The 19,375-nt window shown below is 42.0% G+C and overlaps 2 protein-coding genes across 5 annotated transcripts; both read right to left on the bottom strand.

Annotated features, from left to right (window-relative positions):
- Positions 1 to 1,656: 1,656 nt before the first annotated feature.
- LOC311007179 (uncharacterized protein) lies at positions 1,657 to 4,612 on the bottom strand (the record flags this gene model as incomplete). The annotated part of the gene is made up of 12 exons (XM_084000267.1): positions 1,657 to 1,746; positions 1,880 to 1,984; positions 2,111 to 2,239; positions 2,324 to 2,419; positions 2,523 to 2,717; positions 2,815 to 2,900; positions 3,178 to 3,259; positions 3,374 to 3,423; positions 3,546 to 3,639; positions 3,801 to 3,908; positions 4,029 to 4,204; positions 4,477 to 4,612. The coding sequence occupies 12 exons, from the start codon at positions 4,610 to 4,612 to the stop codon at positions 1,657 to 1,659; spliced, it is 1,347 nt and encodes a 448-aa protein (XP_083856393.1).
- Positions 4,613 to 6,296: 1,684 nt separating this feature from the next.
- jdp2b (Jun dimerization protein 2b) lies at positions 6,297 to 17,539 on the bottom strand. 4 transcript variants are annotated; one of them, XM_084000522.1, is made up of 6 exons: positions 17,358 to 17,539; positions 16,034 to 16,086; positions 13,291 to 13,374; positions 8,258 to 8,475; positions 7,527 to 7,631; positions 6,297 to 7,230 (listed from the first exon to the last, which is right to left on the bottom strand). In XM_084000522.1, exons 4-6 carry the CDS (start codon positions 8,450 to 8,452, stop codon positions 7,039 to 7,041), a joined length of 492 nt encoding a protein of 163 aa, XP_083856648.1. In that variant the 5' UTR covers positions 8,453 to 8,475; positions 13,291 to 13,374; positions 16,034 to 16,086; positions 17,358 to 17,539; the 3' UTR covers positions 6,297 to 7,038. The 4 variants fall into 4 exon arrangements, with proteins under 4 accessions (XP_083856648.1, XP_083856647.1, XP_083856646.1 ...); XM_084000521.1 differs by lacking the exon at positions 13,291 to 13,374 and having other exon boundaries at positions 17,358 to 17,537; XM_084000520.1 differs by having other exon boundaries at positions 8,258 to 16,086; positions 17,358 to 17,537.
- Positions 17,540 to 19,375: the final 1,836 nt, after the last annotated feature.

Consider the following 19,375-nt stretch of genomic DNA (forward strand, 5'->3'; position numbering starts at 1 on the left):
AGGTCAATCTATGATTGTGATTGGGCAAAGTCAAATTTTTTAATTATCTGCACTTGAGAAACTGATTTTGTTGTGTTACTGAAACTCTGAAATGTGATTTTCACAACAAATATTCAACTAATAATAAGTGTTCTTATCATCATCTTATCCATCACAGAGGGGTGTCAGTCAACTCTAAGAATCAAATCTCTCTGCTGCTGTAACCCACTGAAGCCATATGCCTGAAATGGAAAGTGGGATTTTTCATATTTACAGCTCAAGTTTTACACATTTGGTAGATCTAGTGGAGTGAGTTTTCTTCAACAACCACATTTCTCTTACACCAGAAAGTGTTTTCACCGAACAAGGACTTTAATTTAATTCACAGCTGTTACTGTGTAATAATCAAATTTCATTTGAGCCGAACCTAACCCTCCACATGTTTCCCAACACCTGTCCCTGACTAGACTTCTTTATTATGTCTCTTTAGATATTAGACAGTGGTGATGCTCAGTTCTCCCAAAATATGAACTGATGAATCTGACTGAAATATGATGTTTTAAAGGTTTTAAAAAGGTCCTGATGACCAAATATTATTGTGTTAAATCACTTACAAATAGGTACACAGGACATGTGCAGGTGAGATGGTGCGTCATGTCATTGTCTCCTCTGTGGTTACCACTGGAGCCACCTGACTGAAACAGATTGCTCTGTTCGATATCACACCTTGAGACAATTCATCCGCACACCCTTAATAATCCCACTCTGCAGGGCCTGCATAAGTAATGCTGCACATGCATATTCAAAAGCGTGCCGTTTCCTTTACACGCCATTTCATTCAAAGCTAACCGATGTGGCGAAACAACTAGCTTGCATCTGGCCCTATTCTTTCTCTCCTCTCGGTCCTTTGATATGGGTGCCAGCTCTTTTTCTTCCTCCTCTTGTTCTGTTGTCATACCAGAAGATTATTTTTGGATGGGGGAGAATGAGGCGCAAAACCCCCGTGGCCCAGCTGCAGACCCAGTTGGCAGTGCTGAGGTGGGTGCAGCTGGTTGGTGTCAGAGGTTCAACTATTCACACTGGACAGAATTGGGCTGAGGTAAGAACTACAGCGGGAGAAGAAGAGCCGGGGAGCCACTGATGTCACAGGAAGCTGCTGTAAGGTGACACCGAACACCTGTTCACAATGCCACAAGGTCTGTGATGTCAGTTCCTCCCCATAAAAACTATTTTTTTTAAAAATTGTGCTGTTTAACAAAATGCAGCATATTCTGGTTTTGCAAAATCATATTTATGTCATATTATTACTTGACAGTGTCTCGTGTGTCCTGGATCCTGTCAGTCTGGATCTATGACAGCTCAGCAAAATCACTGCAACAAAGAGATACAATATATCTGACATTTATCTGAACTTCAACACAATTTCTAAAAATGTTTAAAGGTAATTTGACTGTAGTTCATTTGACCCTAAGAAGAACATCTCCATAACAACGAAGCTGCACTGACTAAGACAGTGAGATGGGTCTTGAGTTTAGATTATTTTGTCTAAACTACAGTTTCCTACAATCCAAACTTAACTTTAATGCCCTGCAAAAGAATTAATAATAATTTGTTTGCATGGTTAATATTGGATATCGGCTATATGTTATAATTATCCTACATATGCTAGTTCAAAGTTTACCTGTACTTTATGGTGGCTGTGCTCTTCTGGTCAAACTTTTTTACCAACCAATTAAGCTGTCGCTGATCCAGGGGTATGTTGGCTGCCTGTATGCAGAAAAAACTTCATTTTTCTCCATTACACTCCACACAATTGCATATCAGCCGACTGTTACTTAGATGAACAGTTGGTTTCTTAGTAAATGCTGTTCATTGCAGTGTGAAAAACAGTCAGCCTGACCTTTACAGCTTTCCTGAAGGCAGCAGTCGAGACCTTCATGGTTCCCTCTTTATCCAAAGCCTGGAAGAAATCCATGATGCTCTCGTTTCGCTCTCCTAAGAATTTCTATAAGAGACCATGTTTCAGTTTAGGAAACATTTCAGTTTCTTTTTTCTGATCATCAGCTTTATAACTGAATTATTTTGTTCATATCCAACTCAACCACAAATTTCTCTCCTACAGACCACCGACCTGAAAGATCTGCAGGGCGGATAAGTTCCTGGTGACAGAGCGCATGACCTTGTAGCAGACGTTCATAGCAGGACACCTCTGAACGACTTCCTCCAGCAGCTCCACAAAGGCCTCACACACATACACTGTCTGCACTCATACATACACAGGCACCTTCATAACTTAAAATAATGCTTTGTTTTTATATTATTTACACTATTTTACTGCACTCACAGAAATATCAATCTCCACCACTGCTGATTTTGTGTTATTTTTAAGCGTTCGGAGCAGCGTCAGAGCTCCAACTTCTGTGATGGGGTTGTGGGAGAGCTGGAACAAATATATACACCCAGAAAAAACCTTCATGTTTTGCACAGTCTGCGATCAACATAATGATGAAACTTGCAACATAAAATACCAGCTGTCCCCTCACCTTTAGGACCCTGAGGGTGTCATTGATGGCCAGACCCTGACAAAGCAGCGGCACATCCTCGTCGTATATACGGTTACAGCTGAGATTCAGCAGCTCCAGAGCTTTGTTTTGTTTCAGCGCTTGACCAAGTGGCCCTACCTCCACGTGGCCAAAACCATTACCGGACAGGTTCAGCTCCTTCACAGTCGAGTTTACCTGAGGTATGAAAAATGTGAGTGATGCACCAATTTGATAGGAAACAGACTGTTAAACACACGCTGCAGGTTTGTGTGCCAGTGTGTTGTTTTGTTACCTTGAGCCCAGCACTCAAAGCCACTGCACCATTCATGCGAATACCAGTCCAGCTCAGGTTTAGGACCTCAATACCTACATTTGTGGCTTAGAGAGAAAGAAAACAAATTTGGTGTTGGTGTTTTTGCAGTACTCCTCACACATATATTCTGTTTATATACATACTGTAAATGTACAACTGGAAAAGTAATGTTTAGTGGGAATTAGTGTTATCGTTACAAAACTAGGCTTTGTATATTTCTGCTTAGCTTTCTGGAGGTACGGGCAATATCTGTGATTACTTTTGAATTAATAAGATTAAGTCTTTGTATATTCATTCAATTAGTATCTGCAATGAAAAAACAAAACAGATGAACTGCAGTACCCAACATCTGGCCAAGGTGTTCTCCTCCTGTGTTACCAAAGCTGTTGTGACTGAGGTCCAGTTCTTTGATCACATAGTCACCCTGTAAGAGAACACAGAAAACGTTAATGTGCAATTACATATGACAGCCATTTGATTCTGATATGAACATGAGAAATATGTAGACGCTCAAATAAATACAGTGGGTCAGACTGACCTTTAAAGCATCAGCAAAGTATTTAGCAGCAGAATCGTCAAAATAATTTCCTAGGGGGAATAAAGGGAAAATAATTGAGGTACTAGTCCAGAAAGTTCACTTAGAGCACTCTTAAATTCTACTTTATTACAGTGATTTGCTTTTTTTTTTAATCTTGAGAGGTCAAAGACACCTGAGAGTTTGAGGGATTTGATGTAATAATTGTCTGACAGCATTTTGGAGACGGCGTCCGCTCCTTTTAGGCACAGTTGGTTGTTGGAAAGATTCTGAAGTTAAGACATTAAGTCATTTTTGGGATAAAAACATGTGATATACATAGATGTTTAAAAAAGAAAGAAAAAAAAGAATAATAATAAGTGCGTCCATGTATTAAACTTGTAAACAGACATTTCTTCCAGGGCTGATGTGATAGATTAAGAACGGTTACCAGATTCTGGATGGTGATATTTGACTGAAGCATCTCCATCAGATAGCGTGCCCCCTGTGCCTTCAGCTGGCAGTCCTCCAGCTCCAGGTTAATGATATCTTGGTTACTCTGAATCAATGAAATTTTTGACATTGGAGAAGTAAATATCAAATACCATTTCTCTCTACATCTCAACCATTGGATTTGCTGATCATTGTACACATTTGAGGAATGAATGGCCATCCATACCTGCAGAGCTATGGCCAGAGCTTTGGCGCCCAAAGGTCCCACACCATAGTGGTTCAGGTTGACGGTGGCTTCATTCAAATGACGGATGAAGGAGAAAATAGGAGTGGTTCTTAACCGCTGGCAGGCCTGCAGGTAAATGTCTGCACATGGTAAATTCTTTCTCTTATTTGTGGCATCTGGAGTGAAAAAGGAGTAGTAGGACAGCATTAGTGAGACAGGGCTTCTGCTCGTTGGCTTGTAAACACCACATGGAATGGAATTTAATTATATAAAAGTACATGTAAGTGTGAAATTGAAAACCAGTCTTGACGATGTGGCCTAGAGTTACCAAGTTATCATGAACCTATTGATATTTTGGAGGTAACTTATATCAATGCTTTTAAAGACAAACCCTGAGAAGGTGAGGGGATATCCATCATTACTGGACTGAATGACCATGTTAACCTACCGTCTGTTTCCAGATCAGTGTCATAGTCTTCACCATTGCCCTGCTCTTGGCCCTGGGTCTGTCCCTCCTGGACTGCTGCTGATTGATCAGATGGCTGCTGGACTGCTTCTACTTCTTCAAACTGATCCATCATCATCATCGCACAAGAAGCTAGAGACCTAGCTCTTTCAACACACCTGCACAAAGTCCTGAGCGAGACAGGTGAGTGTTTCAGTTAGCATAGCCTACTGCAGTGTGAACATGAAAAGCTGAGGGCATTGCCTACACTAGTATGAGACTGGACAGACACACACTGAGGGTGAATGAGGTTTCCGGGCTAAGTTACGTTACGTTAGAACAACCCAACGTCCCTACGGATGTTGTAACCTTTGATTTGGACCAAAATAAATCTCATTTAAAAGTTTAAAGTTCTTCGTTTAGCAGGAATGTAAAATTACCTCCACAGTTGAAGGTAAAAGAAGACGACAGCCTACCTAAGCCAGTTCTGTGACCGTGTAAAAATGACAAAATAAATCAATTAATAAATGACCGTTAACCGCGCAAAAACAGAATGCAGTTGCTTGGCACTGGAATCGTCGACGTAAATGCGTCAATACGTAAAGCTGTACGTAAATACGATATTACGTTTTTCCCTTCCTAAATTTCCTGACACACGAATCGTTACACTTTTACCATGGATGAATATAATACATCCATGACTTTTACAGTCCTGTGAGGACAATTTGATTTATCAAGTCGAGTACAGTACAATACAGTTCACAAAAATGGCCAGTAGGTGGCGCTGTTGACCATGAATACTTCCATACACCACACTGTATCTACGGCAAAGCTGGTAGATACAGGTCAGTGATGCCTTCACACACCACACTCAACCCACATGCTTTATTACTCTTATGTGTCTATTTCACTCCATTTTATATTACTCTTTTAAAAAACTATTTTTATTTAGTCCACCCTATGTTGCTGTCAGGAATATTAGAATGGCTCAGGTTTCTATAAGCCCATAATTATTAATGTGTTAATCAGACTGCCTGAGTGTGTTTTTACCCCATCCAGGGAGAAAATATGAGTGTGAGAAATGAAAAAAAAAAAAAAAAAGGGGGCCCATAATGGTAAATTGTTCTTGCCATCCATAAGTAAATGTCTGTCAGTGTGAGGAGGGAAGTGGGGATCTTAAATGCCCTTCCTTCAGTAAAAAGCTGACTACCAAAAGTCAGGAGGAAACAGAACAAAATTTTTTAACATATCGAGTAAAAACAAAAGATGTGACTCATAAAGGGAAGTACAATTACAATGAAGTTATAGTTTCATGATAATCGGAGGAAACTGTTTGGTGGCATTAAAGTAGTTATTGAAATATCTTAAAATCTATCCTGTCAAAAACTCAGTAGCTCCATAGATGGGAGACATTTCCCCTGCTGAGTGCTGAACAAAGGGAGCCTGAAAGAAATAAAAGCATGAATGACCTTTTCTGAGTTTTGCAAACTGAAGTAAATCCCTGACTTTGGCAACATGCCTCAGCTGTTTGAAAACATGATTACACAACTTCTGTCATTTGGTACTTCTGGTGTCATGACTGGAACAAATAAAATCACTTTAATTAATTTCAGTGGAGGAAAAAAAGCATGATCTTTCTTGTAGTTAGAAAATAAAATTTAATCTATTCAGGGTAACAGAGTCATACATAGCAGATACAGGCCCAGAACAGACATTGAAATACTGCTCAGCTGAAAAAGATTTCTGCTTGTTTTCACAGCTGTTTGACAGCGCAACATGACAGACAGACTGGAAAGACTGAAGAGACAAATCACATCAAGTGATTAACAAGCATTTCATATATGTTTATGTATACAAAGCAGTATAAAACAAGTACAATAATGGACAGACAACAAGTACAAAAACAAGGGTGTAAACATTTTTGTGTATATGTGCTTTTCATGACGCCAGCGTCACCACAAATCGGATCAACCGGTATCTGCCATCGTCAAGGCAGGGTATAGAAATCAACATTACAAAAACAAAACAAAAAAAAACTCTACTCAGTTTGGTGTACTTGTATTGAGTATTATATCCTAAAAACTCTACACCTGTATATTCAACTAGCATACAAAGGAAAACTGCAGGACACTAAGCCTTTGTGGGCCTCTGCACTGAAACAATGCCACACAGTTAACTCAGGGCTTTTGTAACAGAGCACCATATTCATTATTAGTGTGTTTCCTCGGCGTTGTTTCCAGTCGTACTCTACAGTTTACATTGGTCCCTTTACGTAGAGGTGGTTGAAGTAACAACTAGGCACAGCGCATTAAGTGTTGACAACAACTCTTAATGCAGAGATGAAACTGGGTATTTCCAGTCTTCCAATGGACAGAGCCAGCTCATGTAACAGTACTGAGGACGCCCCACAACCTCAGGTCCTTGGGCAGAGTCTCCGAAAGTCTCCAGCTTGGAGCTCAAGTGCTTATTTAGAAATGTTATTGCCAGTTATATTTTCATTGTAATGGCTGCCACTGTGGTGCAAGGTTGGGCTTCAGGGATGCGGTGTCCCTGTTTCTCCTGGTTTCACTTGGTGTCAGTGGACAGCTGCTCCAGCAGAGGGTTGGCCTCGCTTTCTGGTGTTTTGACGCTGTCTGTTCTGACGATGCACGTGGGCCGGTGGAGATTGAGCATCACCATTAGCTGCTGCCTCTCCATACGGAGCTCCTCGATCTGGGCCTTAAGGTCTGAGTTCACCATCTCCAGACGCTCCGATTCCTGAATGGAAACATTTCATTATCAGACCCTACAGAGCAAATAAATAGTACTTCAAAGTTCTTGGATCGATTTAGGTTGGTTCATTTTAGTTATGACCATCATGACTTTAAATTCAGCTTGTGTGCAGTAATCCAGATTGTTTAAACCAGGCTTGAATTAGCCTGATTGTGTTGGCTCAGAATGGGCTTGAACTTAGATCAACTGCTCAGGTCATTTTAAACCAGGCTACTCTTGGCTACTGCCCTTAGCTGCTCTTCTTCTGCTCATTAGTATGCAGTGCTGTGTCATGAACTCACCCTTTGAAGGAAGTCGGTCCGTTCCTTCTTTTTGTTTCGGCATCGTGCTGCTGCTACTTTGTTTTTCTCTCGTCTCCGTTTCCTCCTTTCTTCGTCTTCATCCATCTGCAAACACAAAGCATCGATAGTATAAGACATAAATATCATGTGGCTGTTTTATATGATTCTGATAATTATGAAACACATTATATAAACCTACACCCCAGAGTAGTTATCACTACACCACAACCTCTTTAGTAATTCTTGTTTAAAGCACAAGAGGGAGCAAAATCTTTATACTCATACTATCACATCATAGTATAACAAGTGCATACTGCATGCAATTTAAATCAAGCATTTTACTGAGAAATAAAGGAAAATACAGTGTCCTAAACCAGCTCAGGCCAATTTGTCAATATGTAACTTTTTATGATTTCATGCATTTTCTGTCATCAAGTGAAAACATTTATTGCATCAAACAAATAATTCCAGTTGCTGAGCAACTCACACTAGCAAATAACATCTCTTCAGTTGTTATCTGCAGCTCCTTCAGTTACATCAGATTACAAACATGAAGCCAAATGCCTTGGTAATACCCAAATTAATCATTTGGTTCATGAGGTGGGGCCTTTGAAACATCCTCAAACTGATACCATCCTTCTTGTTTCTGCCCTTTGGCCTGATAAGCATGTTTCACACACCCTACTCATGCACCATTTCCCCTTTTTCTCCTCTTTTCTCTTCCCCCTCACCTCTGTCTTGATGGCGAGCGGCCTCTTCCCCAGCCTCCCCAGGAAATGCAGCGGGGACAACATGGAGCCCAGCTGGCGGAAGTCAGCCAGCTTGAGTTGATCAGTGAGTGTGGTGGCCGAGATGCCCGCCAGCGGGCCCAGGCTGGGCAGAGAGCCCGCCGCCAGCGAAGGGTCAGGTATCTGTCCCGGCATCATGTCCGACCCGGCCACCACCGCCGCTGTAGGGAGAGAGAGAAAACAGGAAGAGCAGAAGCAATTAGGACAAGAGAAAGAAGCCAAAAAAAGAACTTGCTGATGATGAAAATTTAACTTTTTTTTAGTATACTGGAAAGCAAAAGTGGACACACCCCTTTTAAATCCTCTAGTTTTTATTGCCCTCTTTCCTAAAATAACCATTTAATGGCCATTTCATTCTGCAAAATGTGATAGAAAGCCGTTGAAAGAAAGAAAAGGATATCCCTGAGTCGCTCAAGTCCAAAATGTGTATATGATCCATGTAATTATTTCCTTCTCCCTGTAACAAACTGCAGTCATCGGATCTTTTCTTTTATCTCTACTATGATCTTTCAGGATTGGCACCGCTTCAGAAAAAAAAAAAAAAAATTAACCATCTTCGGCATCAAACATTTTTCTAACTACATGTTGCCATTTCCAAGAATGCATTCATACGTTGACAGCTTTGACAGCTGTGTTATCTTCTTAGTCAGCAGCCGGTGAGAAAACAAACTGAACACTGTCAGCAGCCACACACTCATCTCTGTAGCTTCACATGCAAAGAGAATGTCATGAACCCCCCGGGGTCTGATCACACAAACAGAGGACTATCTTCTACTCTTACACTCCCGACCATTAACCCACCAGTGGGTTTTTCATCTTGAATGTTCATTTCGGTTCTCGTAAAGAGGACTCAAAGGATATCAAAAGCATTTGTGTCAAAACAGAGCGGGTAACACTCATACATTCCACCGCCACCCTCTTTCAACAATTTTGGGTAGTTTAGAGGGTTTGACCGCAGCACTTTTTAATGTAATCAGGGAGGAATGAGGGGCAGAGAGGAGGAAAAAGGAGAACTTGTGCGGGCCTAAAGGAAGTGGCTGGAGAATTAAGACGTCTCTCTAATTACTGTAAGACCAAGAGTTGGAAAACTTCTGATGGCCAAATAAAAAACAAATGTTACAGATGGGAACAGTGTAACATGAGCCGCCTCTACCCTGCCCATCCCTGCAATCTCTTGAGGAGACGCAGACTGAGAAGAGAGAATTTTAGAGAAGTCTGACAAGAAATTGTTTCCTTTACTGTCCAGTATTTTGTGTAGAAAATAAATAGAAATACATCATAAAATGAAAAATATCCAGTAGATAAATGGGAACAGTTTGAATAATGGAGGCGAACACTGTTTATAGAGACACAATCTCTGCATAGATCAAATCTGTTTTGGACCAAACTTCTGCATGACTGATACAACTGAACAACTGATACTTCAGTAAGTTTGGCGCGGTGACAGGGGGTCAGCTAGGATTACCGGCCAAAGCTATGAGGAGTTTTAAAGAGATTGATGATATCAGTGTGACTTCTGCTTTAACAGCTTAATTCACATTTGCCTCCAGAGTATTTGGCCAAACCTGAACCTCTACAGGTTGGGCACAAACCGAACAAAGCCCCTCTCATATGGAACCAACAAAGAAGTGTATTGTGAGGTGCTGCGAAAAAAACAGCTGACTTCGCTGGTGGCTGACCAGGCGACGGGGCTCAGAGTATTGTAAGTTATACCAAGTTTTCCTTTCTTTGCTTTCTCTTTTTTTTTTTTTTGCAGAGGTGAAAGATTTGAACTATTACAAAGCCATAGAGGAGGTAATGAAAAAACCAGGGTTATGTAACTCTATTCTAATGTACTCCACCCTGCTCTTGGGCTGGTCTCAGAGTGTTTTTACAGTTGGGCCGGGGTTTGCTGTCATGCATGGCAGCCACCAAACCTGCTCACTTGTGGCAAAAAGAAGTCACTTCTGAGCAGTAGTCCTGACATTTCTCTGCGAACTGGTGTGGCTTTAGAGATATATAGATCATTATTCTCAACGTCCACACCGTATTGTTTCCATTTCACCCATTAGTTTAACAACCTGAAGTGACAGGTAGCAAATATGATGCAAAACAGTCAAGCAAATAAAATCTAAAGCACATATACAACCACAAACTGTTGTTCTCACATATTTTTTGGGGGGGAAGGTTGTTACATGCAGCATTTAACCTTCCTGTATTAATGAAACTATGGATATTGTTTTACATCTAAAGGGAGAAACAGTGCATCCGTAGCCAAAAGTCTTTTACTTAATATCCCTACTACTCCTGAGCTGTTCCACCTCCAGTTTGCATGATTTATTTGCTCCAAGGACAAGTTGGTGTGTGGAGCCAGTGTCCAATGAGGCATTTTATTATTTAAATCCTAACTGCCCCCTCCCTCTCCCCCTCTTTCTCTCCCTTTCCTCACTCCCTCGCTCCCTCTCTCCCACTGTATGTATACTCCCATTTACACTGCACTTGGCAGCGGCCTGTTGTTTTTGCTGGAGAGGAAAAGAACAAGACAGCCCTGGTAAAAATCTCTCGCAGACAAAATTCCCTCTCTCTCTGAAACTCCCGAGGGGCATAGAGGAATGAAAGGTGCCAAGGCCTTCTCATTCTGTGTAAAGGCTAAGAACAAGGCAAACCATATGGCAGCTGATCCAGGGGTGAGTGAGAGCGGAGGCTGTTAAAAAATAGCCAGACAATAGTGTAAATTGTTGGACTGGAGGTGACTGAACTGCTGCATTTATTATGAAGTCTTTTGACAGAGCAAGTGGCCTGTGCAGACTTACAAGAATGTGCCTCCGTGTGTCCAAACATCTGTATGTTTTACTAAATCTATCCAGAAATCTGTCCAACAGGAGCGAAAGCCCCCCCCCCCCCCCCCCCCCCCCGTCCTGCGACACGTGACAACAGAGTGTGCCATATTTTTTCATATTTCGCTCATTGCTGACCAATAACGGCGCTGGAATTCAAAAGATGCAATCCAAACTAACCCCTGGGCCGAGAAAACAGCCACAGGAACTGAAGCGCCCATTAGGAATGACTGAGCGAATCGCTTTCAGAGCCAAAATGGAGTCCAATATCCAAGCTGGCCAGACACCCAGGACTGGTTTACAGACTCGGATTAGGCTCCATCCTGGAGAAACACGATTTTTCAATGGAAAGTGACGCTGAAAAAATAAGTTTGTTCAGGAATAATCTTATTTTATGTCTATTAGACTGGCTCGTACTCAGTACATTGTAACTGAACCCTGCTCAGTCAGACATATTGCAAGGAAAGCCCCCATTCCTCACTATGGCTTGTTGAAACATGCAGCTGAGGCCAGACCTCGCCACAGACACACACACACACACACAGTAATACTCTTCTGCACATAAACATATATAAACCTCATATTTGTCTGCATGACATCAGATCCCATAAATCAAAAAAACCACAGAGGTGGTTTTGCCAGCCAGCAGCCTCCGACACAAAGGTGAAATCATGTGTGAAGCAAGATGCCTAACAATTACGAGACATAAGCGAGTTACACACCATTCAAGACAATTTATAGTCTCATTGTAAACTGACATAACAGACTCTCACTGTGCCTCGCCGGTAAATAAAGCCTGACTTTAAAGTTGAGTAGAAAGTTGGTTTTATGTTTAATCTGTTCCGTTGCTTTCAACCTGCCACACAAGTGACTGAAAATCCCCCTTGCAAATTCGACACCCCGTCAAGCCTCGAGACATGAAACCCCGAAGAGGTCTCATCTCTACAACACAGGGGAAAGTTTGCTGATGCATGCGTCGCAGGGTGTAATTATACTCAAATGCATGAGTCAAAATGATTTTTTACATTTCTTTTTTTCAAAACAGGGGTATTTTGCTCCTTTTTTTTCTGTCAGCAGCAGCCTGTGGCGGAGGATTAGTGGTCAGCGTTTGATGATGCAACGCGGTAACTGTGCTTTTGCAGTCGAGCAGAAAAGCCAGTGCCACAGCTTTTAGGCCCACACTGGCCTCAAACAAAGACACCTACACAACCCAGAAGCAGTGTGGGCACCGCAACCTCTCAGGGCAAACTGAGAGGAGACGGGCTGAAGCCAAGGGCGGGGAGCCGAAATGTCATGTATTACTTATGAAATATAGGACCGTGCTCTACGCAGGTTCTGGCGTCGGCCCAAAACTAATCTAACGGCATGTGAGCTGTGGATAGCTGGAGGTGTTTGTGAAGAGAGCGTGTCAAGAGAGTGACGGTTCCTATACGTGAACATGCCAGCATGTCAGTGTAGCCTATATATACACACACACATATGCACAATCCGCCGGTTTCTTCGCTCACATACTGTATCTGTCCTCAGCTCGACCAAATGTGTCCATTTCCTGAGTCATTCCTGAGAGCAATTAGCTGTGCTGAGGAATTCAGCCCCTTACCAAACGCCAGCAGCACGACTGGAGGCCCTATTATTCTCAACCCCTATAGAGACGGTGATGGAGAGGTATGGGAGGGGGCGGGGGTGGGGGGGTTACAGGGGCATTTCAAAGGCTACTCATTATCTTTATATACTGTTGCTTTTTAAGAAGGAGACCACTTACAGCTATAAATTTGACCAGCACAGTAGTTTTGGTGACTGAAAGCAGGAGTCAGAAGTATTTGTTGGCCAATTTATCTTTCCCTAAGTCTTAAAAGTAGAAATTTTTGTGATGCCAAGACTGCTCAACTTTTAAATCACTGGATCATAGTGTTACGGGAAAGACTTGCACACTTTCCAAGATGCTATTTGACCGCTTTTTGTCAGTGTACTTCATTTAAGTCTAATTTTGGACTAATAAGACATCGCACAGCCCACACACCAGCATCTTGCAAAACTCTTGCAAATAGCTTCTACAGCTCCAGCCTCTACACGAGCGCTGAAAGTGAACAATGTGCAGGGAGGCTCGGGCCAAGGCACACTCTCTCAATCTCTGGCCAAGGTCTCAGCGATCATCATTACCGTCTGCATTCAGTCAGGCCGTGTGTTGAGTTACAGCCCTTTCGCAATTCTCAGAGGAAACCAGGGATGTTGGCACCAACTTTCCTTGAGGACAGGACAGTCCAAATATACAATATCAACATTCTTCCGACCTCTCATTATATTTTCATTGGAGGGACAAGACAGGACACGGGGAGGGGCAGAGAGGAGCCACCGTGATGATAAAGGCTGTTGTTTGGATCATGCTGCGGTCATCTCTGGCCATCAAACTCAAGAGTGATCGTATGTGGGAGTGGAAGTGATTATCACAACAGAAAATGGGATCTCTGTTCATTTCAGCTTTCATTTCTCTTTTGGCTGTTCTTATGGTTTTCAACATCTCCCATACACCGAGGGAGACTTTTTCTTCTTTTTTTTAAATTCCTCTTGTGAAAATAGCAAAACCTTCACACAGCAATTCAACACAATTAGGAACATTTAACCTCACAATATTGTCGATGATGGTGATGTTCAAGCTTCGTTTTCTGCTCACAATCGCTGTCTGGATGCGGCAGCAGTGAGCAAAAAGCTGGAGTGCAGTGCATGCTGGGGTTATCTTTTGTTCGCAAGGAAATTACACAAGAGAGCGGGAAGTTGAACGATTACATTTTATTGTTGACTTCAGCACAAGAATGAGACATTTTTCAGGCAAATTCAAACACGAAGCACCTGCAGATATGCACAAAGCATGAGGACTGTGGCTGCCTTCATGCAAACATTACTATGTGATCATTGGCTGGATTCCCACTTGGCTTGCTTCATGCCATTCAGACAGTCACACAACTATATTCTGCATCTGGGTGGTCCTGGTTGAATTATTATAATGTTACTATTTTTCTCCACATTGTAAGTCAGGATTAGACCTTGCAGGGCGCAGAGCTTTGGCTTGTCTCAGACATGGATTAAATGAATCAAAATGCAGAATGCAGACAAAGGCTATTTCAAATGTATGGGGTTCGCGTCTATGACAAATCCGAGGCATGGTACTGTATGTGCAATCCCTGACAATGAAAAAAATTGGTCAACCGTGCACAGAAAATTAGATTTAATGCCCCTTGCTGAAGCAATCGCCGTTATTATGTAACGTGTGGTTGTCACTTTAATGCTGTTTCATACTTTGCACTCTGATATTTCCTCATCTGTCCTACGTCAAGCAGACGCTTGCTCTGATCAAACAAGCCCCAGTGTCTACACACTGTACAATGTGTTCAATCACTCTGTTGTTCTCGGAGGCTGTGAGGGAAAGGTCAGCGCTTAGGTCGACATTTAGTGACAACACTGTTTTCTGTGTCAACAGAGAAAACAGGCTTCAGGTCCGCAAGAAATCTGGAATTCATAAAGTATCTGTAGCCCTTTTAGGAGGGAGCTGTTACTGTGCGCTTTTCTTCTTACAAAAAAAAAAACAGGCTGTCATGGCTCTTCTCTCACTTACACCTTTGGACATTTGGGTGTTTGCTTCCACCGTGTACATCTAGTCTGTCTTGACACACTGTTTTTACAAACCATGTGGAAAGGCTTATGGGAACTACAATGTGATACTGATAATGTGATACCCACAGCAGTGAATAGCTGCTCCCCCCAGCATTAGTATTAGTATCATTGAGCCTGGCTGTTGCATAGTTGGCTTGCTCGCCTGCAATGCGTCTGCTGTCTATTCAGTGTAGTGGGGTGCAGCTTGGCAATTTCAGCTCTCCGGAGACGCACTGGAAGGCATTTCTACTTAAAATAAACCCTGTGCGCCCACGTCCAGCCTCACAGCCCTGTCGGCCCTGCACTGCTTGTCGGCTCGCCAGCCCTTCCCCATTAATCCACTGCAGCGTTCCATTTATGCGGAAACCATCCTACGGATGTGCCCGGGCAGGCGCTGGGGCATTTAAACCCTCTGCAACACACGCTTGTTCGCTTAGACACACGCAAACACAGATCAAGACACAGAGGAAACGCATATATAAAGAACACACAAATAGTTTCCCCCGTGTGGCACGCTGCTGCATGGGCAAGCACTGCACCAGCTGAGCAGCGTGCCCTCACTATATAGGAAAACACTGAACCCATGAACTTGCAAGTCACAAACACACACACACACACGATCCACCTCTGCCAGTCATAGTTCCCATTCCATGATTGGCCTTAAACCTCCGGGTCAACAAGGTCAGATAACTGGACCTATCTGTGGGCTAGATAGAGTTACTGTTACACAGTAAAGTGTAAATCTTTTAAAAGACCCCGAAGTGATATTTACTGGCTCATCACAACAACGCGGCTGAAACAAACCATTGCTGTGACAACGACACCGTGTACTGTACTGGTGTCCATTTATCTGGTAGTATGCAAATTCACATGGGAGGCCGGCGTGCACACACACACACACACACACACACACACACACACACACACACACACACACACACACACACACACACACACAGAAACAAAGAGGTTCCTTAATCCAGTATCTATAAAAATGCAGTTAAACATACTGAGCATGAGAAATATCATGGGCCAAAGCAAAGACTACAGATATAAGCCAATCGGAGTGCACATTCTTGCAGCACTAACATGCTGCCAAATACACTTCACACTTCATTTACATCGCTTATGTTTCAAAATGAACTAGCTAATGCCAAGAAAAGATTTTTTTTAAGTGCAGCAGGAGGTGATACTCCAGCCTCCCTGCTTACTTAATTCTAAAACTGCTTTACATGCATACAGTACTTATACTTACTCAGAGAAAACTTGTCAGTCGTCTTCTGTCAATGATGCAACTGGGTTTGGACGCTATAGGGAGGTAATAACATAAAATATTGTTAGTCACAGAAGAAGTATTATTGTTGGTATTAGAGCTGAAACATTAGTCAGTTGATTGATGGAGAGGAAATGATCCAAAAACTGTTGACAGTTCATTAATTTATTGATTATTAAGCAGAAGTACCAAACATTCACTGGTTCCTGTTTCACAAATAAATGTGAGTATTTGATACTTCTTTTGTTTTTGTTTTTTCAAAATGAAAACTATAACCTTAAGCTCTGGAATGCAGTTTTTAGGATAAAATATTAGTTGATTGATCCCCCCAAAAAAACATGAATCCATGATTTACATAAATAAATAAATAAACTTAAGCCTTTAGCAGCAGTCCAAATCATTGCTATGTCTTGAATCCATCCTTTATTATTATTATTATCATTATTATTATTATCTTCTATCAGTGATTTTGCAAATCTGCCACTCTCAGCGTGTTATCTCTCTGGCAGTTGCACGAGTGTGGTCTTTGAAGTTGAGATTTATACTGAGGCGGATGTTGTTGTAGTCGTACAGGTCGATTTATTGACAGCATGCTACAGCTGTTGAGTCCAGTTTAATTCTGAACGTTCAAGTTTTAATGCAGAACGTTCCAGTGTAAATCAGAACGATCCCTCCTGTGTGTGAAACGGCAGAAGCTCGCGCAGCTCCTTGTTCTCTCTCTCGTGCACCACACTCACTGACGTTAGCTTATAGGAAGCCCCACGATGGATGTGCTGCGAGTGTGGCGTTACATAACCGTCTCCACAAGGCTATAACCGACACTTCTCCTGTTTAGCAACGCCGACGTGAAGAATCCCGAGATGAAATAAATACCTCCGGTTCGATTCCGACACTGTCTGACTGGTGTAAAGTGTCTGTCTGAGAGCTGTAAAGCGGCTCTGTAAATAACAAGCCGGCGCGAGAGGCGACCGTTGCTACAACACTTGCAACAACAACGAACTTAACGGTCGTTGGTGGCAGCAGCAGCAGCAACAAATTGACGGAAAACTTTAAAACTAATTTAAACGTCGGACACTTTAAAACAACCGCGGAGTGATACAAGAAGCTCGTTAATTGACGCTAAATGCCGCACTGAAACTCGTTAAACCAAACGTGTTGGTGTGAGTCCCTACAACGTGGTGAGTAAAAAAAAAAAGTATTAAAAATATGCAAATATTTAAAGCCTAAGCCGACGTGAAGCTAACAACTTAGCATACAATAGAAAACAACAGCACTGCTCTGCTCGGTGTGTGACAGTCGGACTTACCTGTTGTGCGTCCAAAAAGCCGCAGTAGTAATAATAATAATGGCGGGGAGTCAGGAGTCGGATGTCGGTTTTAGGGGACTAGCTGAAGTCGTTGCATCAGCCCGTTTAAGTACCGAGCTTGTCTGTGAGGGCTGGGGAATGCGGAACTGCTGTCCCAGACGTAAGCATGGATGAAAATAATGTAAGAGGAGGTGCTGCTGCTGAAGACACACACACAGAGGTTTGTTTGCTCCACCCCTAGCAACCAAAAAGAAAAGAGAAAAAAAAAAAACATACACAGACTGGAGGAGAGGAAAGTTTTTAGCTGAGGGACAGACAGACAAACATGGGAAACACACGCCTTCAGACACAAACGAGTCAATAAATAAATAAGTGGCTATAAACACACTCACTTTAGCTGCAGTAGGCGGAGGTGACAAAGTTGAACCATTGACAACAATAAAAGGCTTAAAGTTATCAGTCTGGTTATAAATTGTCATAACCTATAATACATCTCGCACCCTTACAACATCCTCCTCCATTCATTTGACTGTCTGTCCCCTCTACAAACTCACTCTCACAAACCACTGGTTTCAGATTGCCCTTTCCCTCTGATTTGAACCTGTTTTTAATCTTGTGTAGCCTACCTCTTGTGGTTTTTATTGTTTATTTTGCGCTTTCTTTTATTCATTGCAAGGTGTCCTTGAGTGACAGAAAGGCGCCTACAGTATGAAATAAAATGGCAAGGCAAGGCAATTTTATTTGTATAGCCCGTTTTTACAAACAGTTTGTCTCAAAGGGCTTAACATGGCATCACAACAACATCCTCTGCCCTTAGACCCTCACATCGACTGAGGAAAAACTCCATAGAAAACCCTTTTAACAGGGAAAAATCGGAGAAACCTCAGGGTGAGCAACAGAGGGATCCCTCACCCAGGACGGACAGATGTGCAATAGATGTTGTTATAGACAAAATGTATTATTATTATTGTCGTAGTAGTGGTGGTGGTGACAATCAAGTCCGACAAAGGTCAATAGGGGCAGGTAATTTGAATACTTAAATGTGACAGTATCCATCCATGTGTTTGGCTTGTGGGGCCTTTAAACAAATCAGCCTGTTCCAGTGACCCCTGCTTTCATCTGTAGTGTTTAAAAGGTCCAAGGAGGTCAGGTTCTTTTTTCTTTTTTTTGTAACAGAAATATCTAGTTCACCTGTGTTTATCTAGTGACCTCTCATTCCTGTACCCCCAAATCGGTGCTGTGTAGCACTGGGTTACCTTCCTCTGGAGCACATGCCGTTATGTGTTCCTCCCTCAGATCAGACTACTTGTGATTATTTAAGTACAAGGAAGGATGTGGTTTAGTGCCTGATTGCTTTCAGAAGATGGCTAACATGTTAAATAACTGTAAAACCAAAGAATAAGCATGTTATCCATTTCACTAAAGTCCTATAGTATGACAGCAGTGTCAGATTGTTCCTCTTACATCAAATTGCTGCCTGTTCCCTTTTTTCCAAACAAAGATAAGTCATCAGTTCCTGTTTTTCTTGAGGAAAAAAGTGGAATTTAAAACCATATTATTATTATTACAGTTAAGAATTCATTTAAATACATTTATTGCACCCTTTTACTCAGTGCCCCATTGTCATTTGTCCTTTTATCTTCAGATGTCTTTTGCACAGATTCATCACAGCTGTTACACATGTTTGAAGGAGACGAGCTGCTGAAATCTTATTATTTCAGCTGGTAGAGGAAGTTTGTTGCAGTAAATCTTTTAGAATATTCACACATGTGGCTTTGGCTGTTTTAAAACCCTATTTTATTTTCCTCAAATGCACCTTAATTAAGCTGTCATTGAATGAGAAAAAAAACAGAACTACAACACATGTGCACCAAATCATGTCTAAGTATTTCAGATGGTGCCTCCAGAAACTTCCAGAAAAAACTTCATCCTCATTCTTCCTGCTGCTTCCCTCTAGTGTGGACGGATCTAACTACACCCCTCTGGACTGCTGCAAGAAAACTAAAACCCTGCACTTT

The sequence above is a fragment of the Trachurus trachurus genome, assembly GCF_905171665.1.
Source record: "Trachurus trachurus genome assembly, chromosome: 24".
Classification (NCBI taxonomy): domain Eukaryota; kingdom Metazoa; phylum Chordata; class Actinopteri; order Carangiformes; family Carangidae; genus Trachurus; species Trachurus trachurus.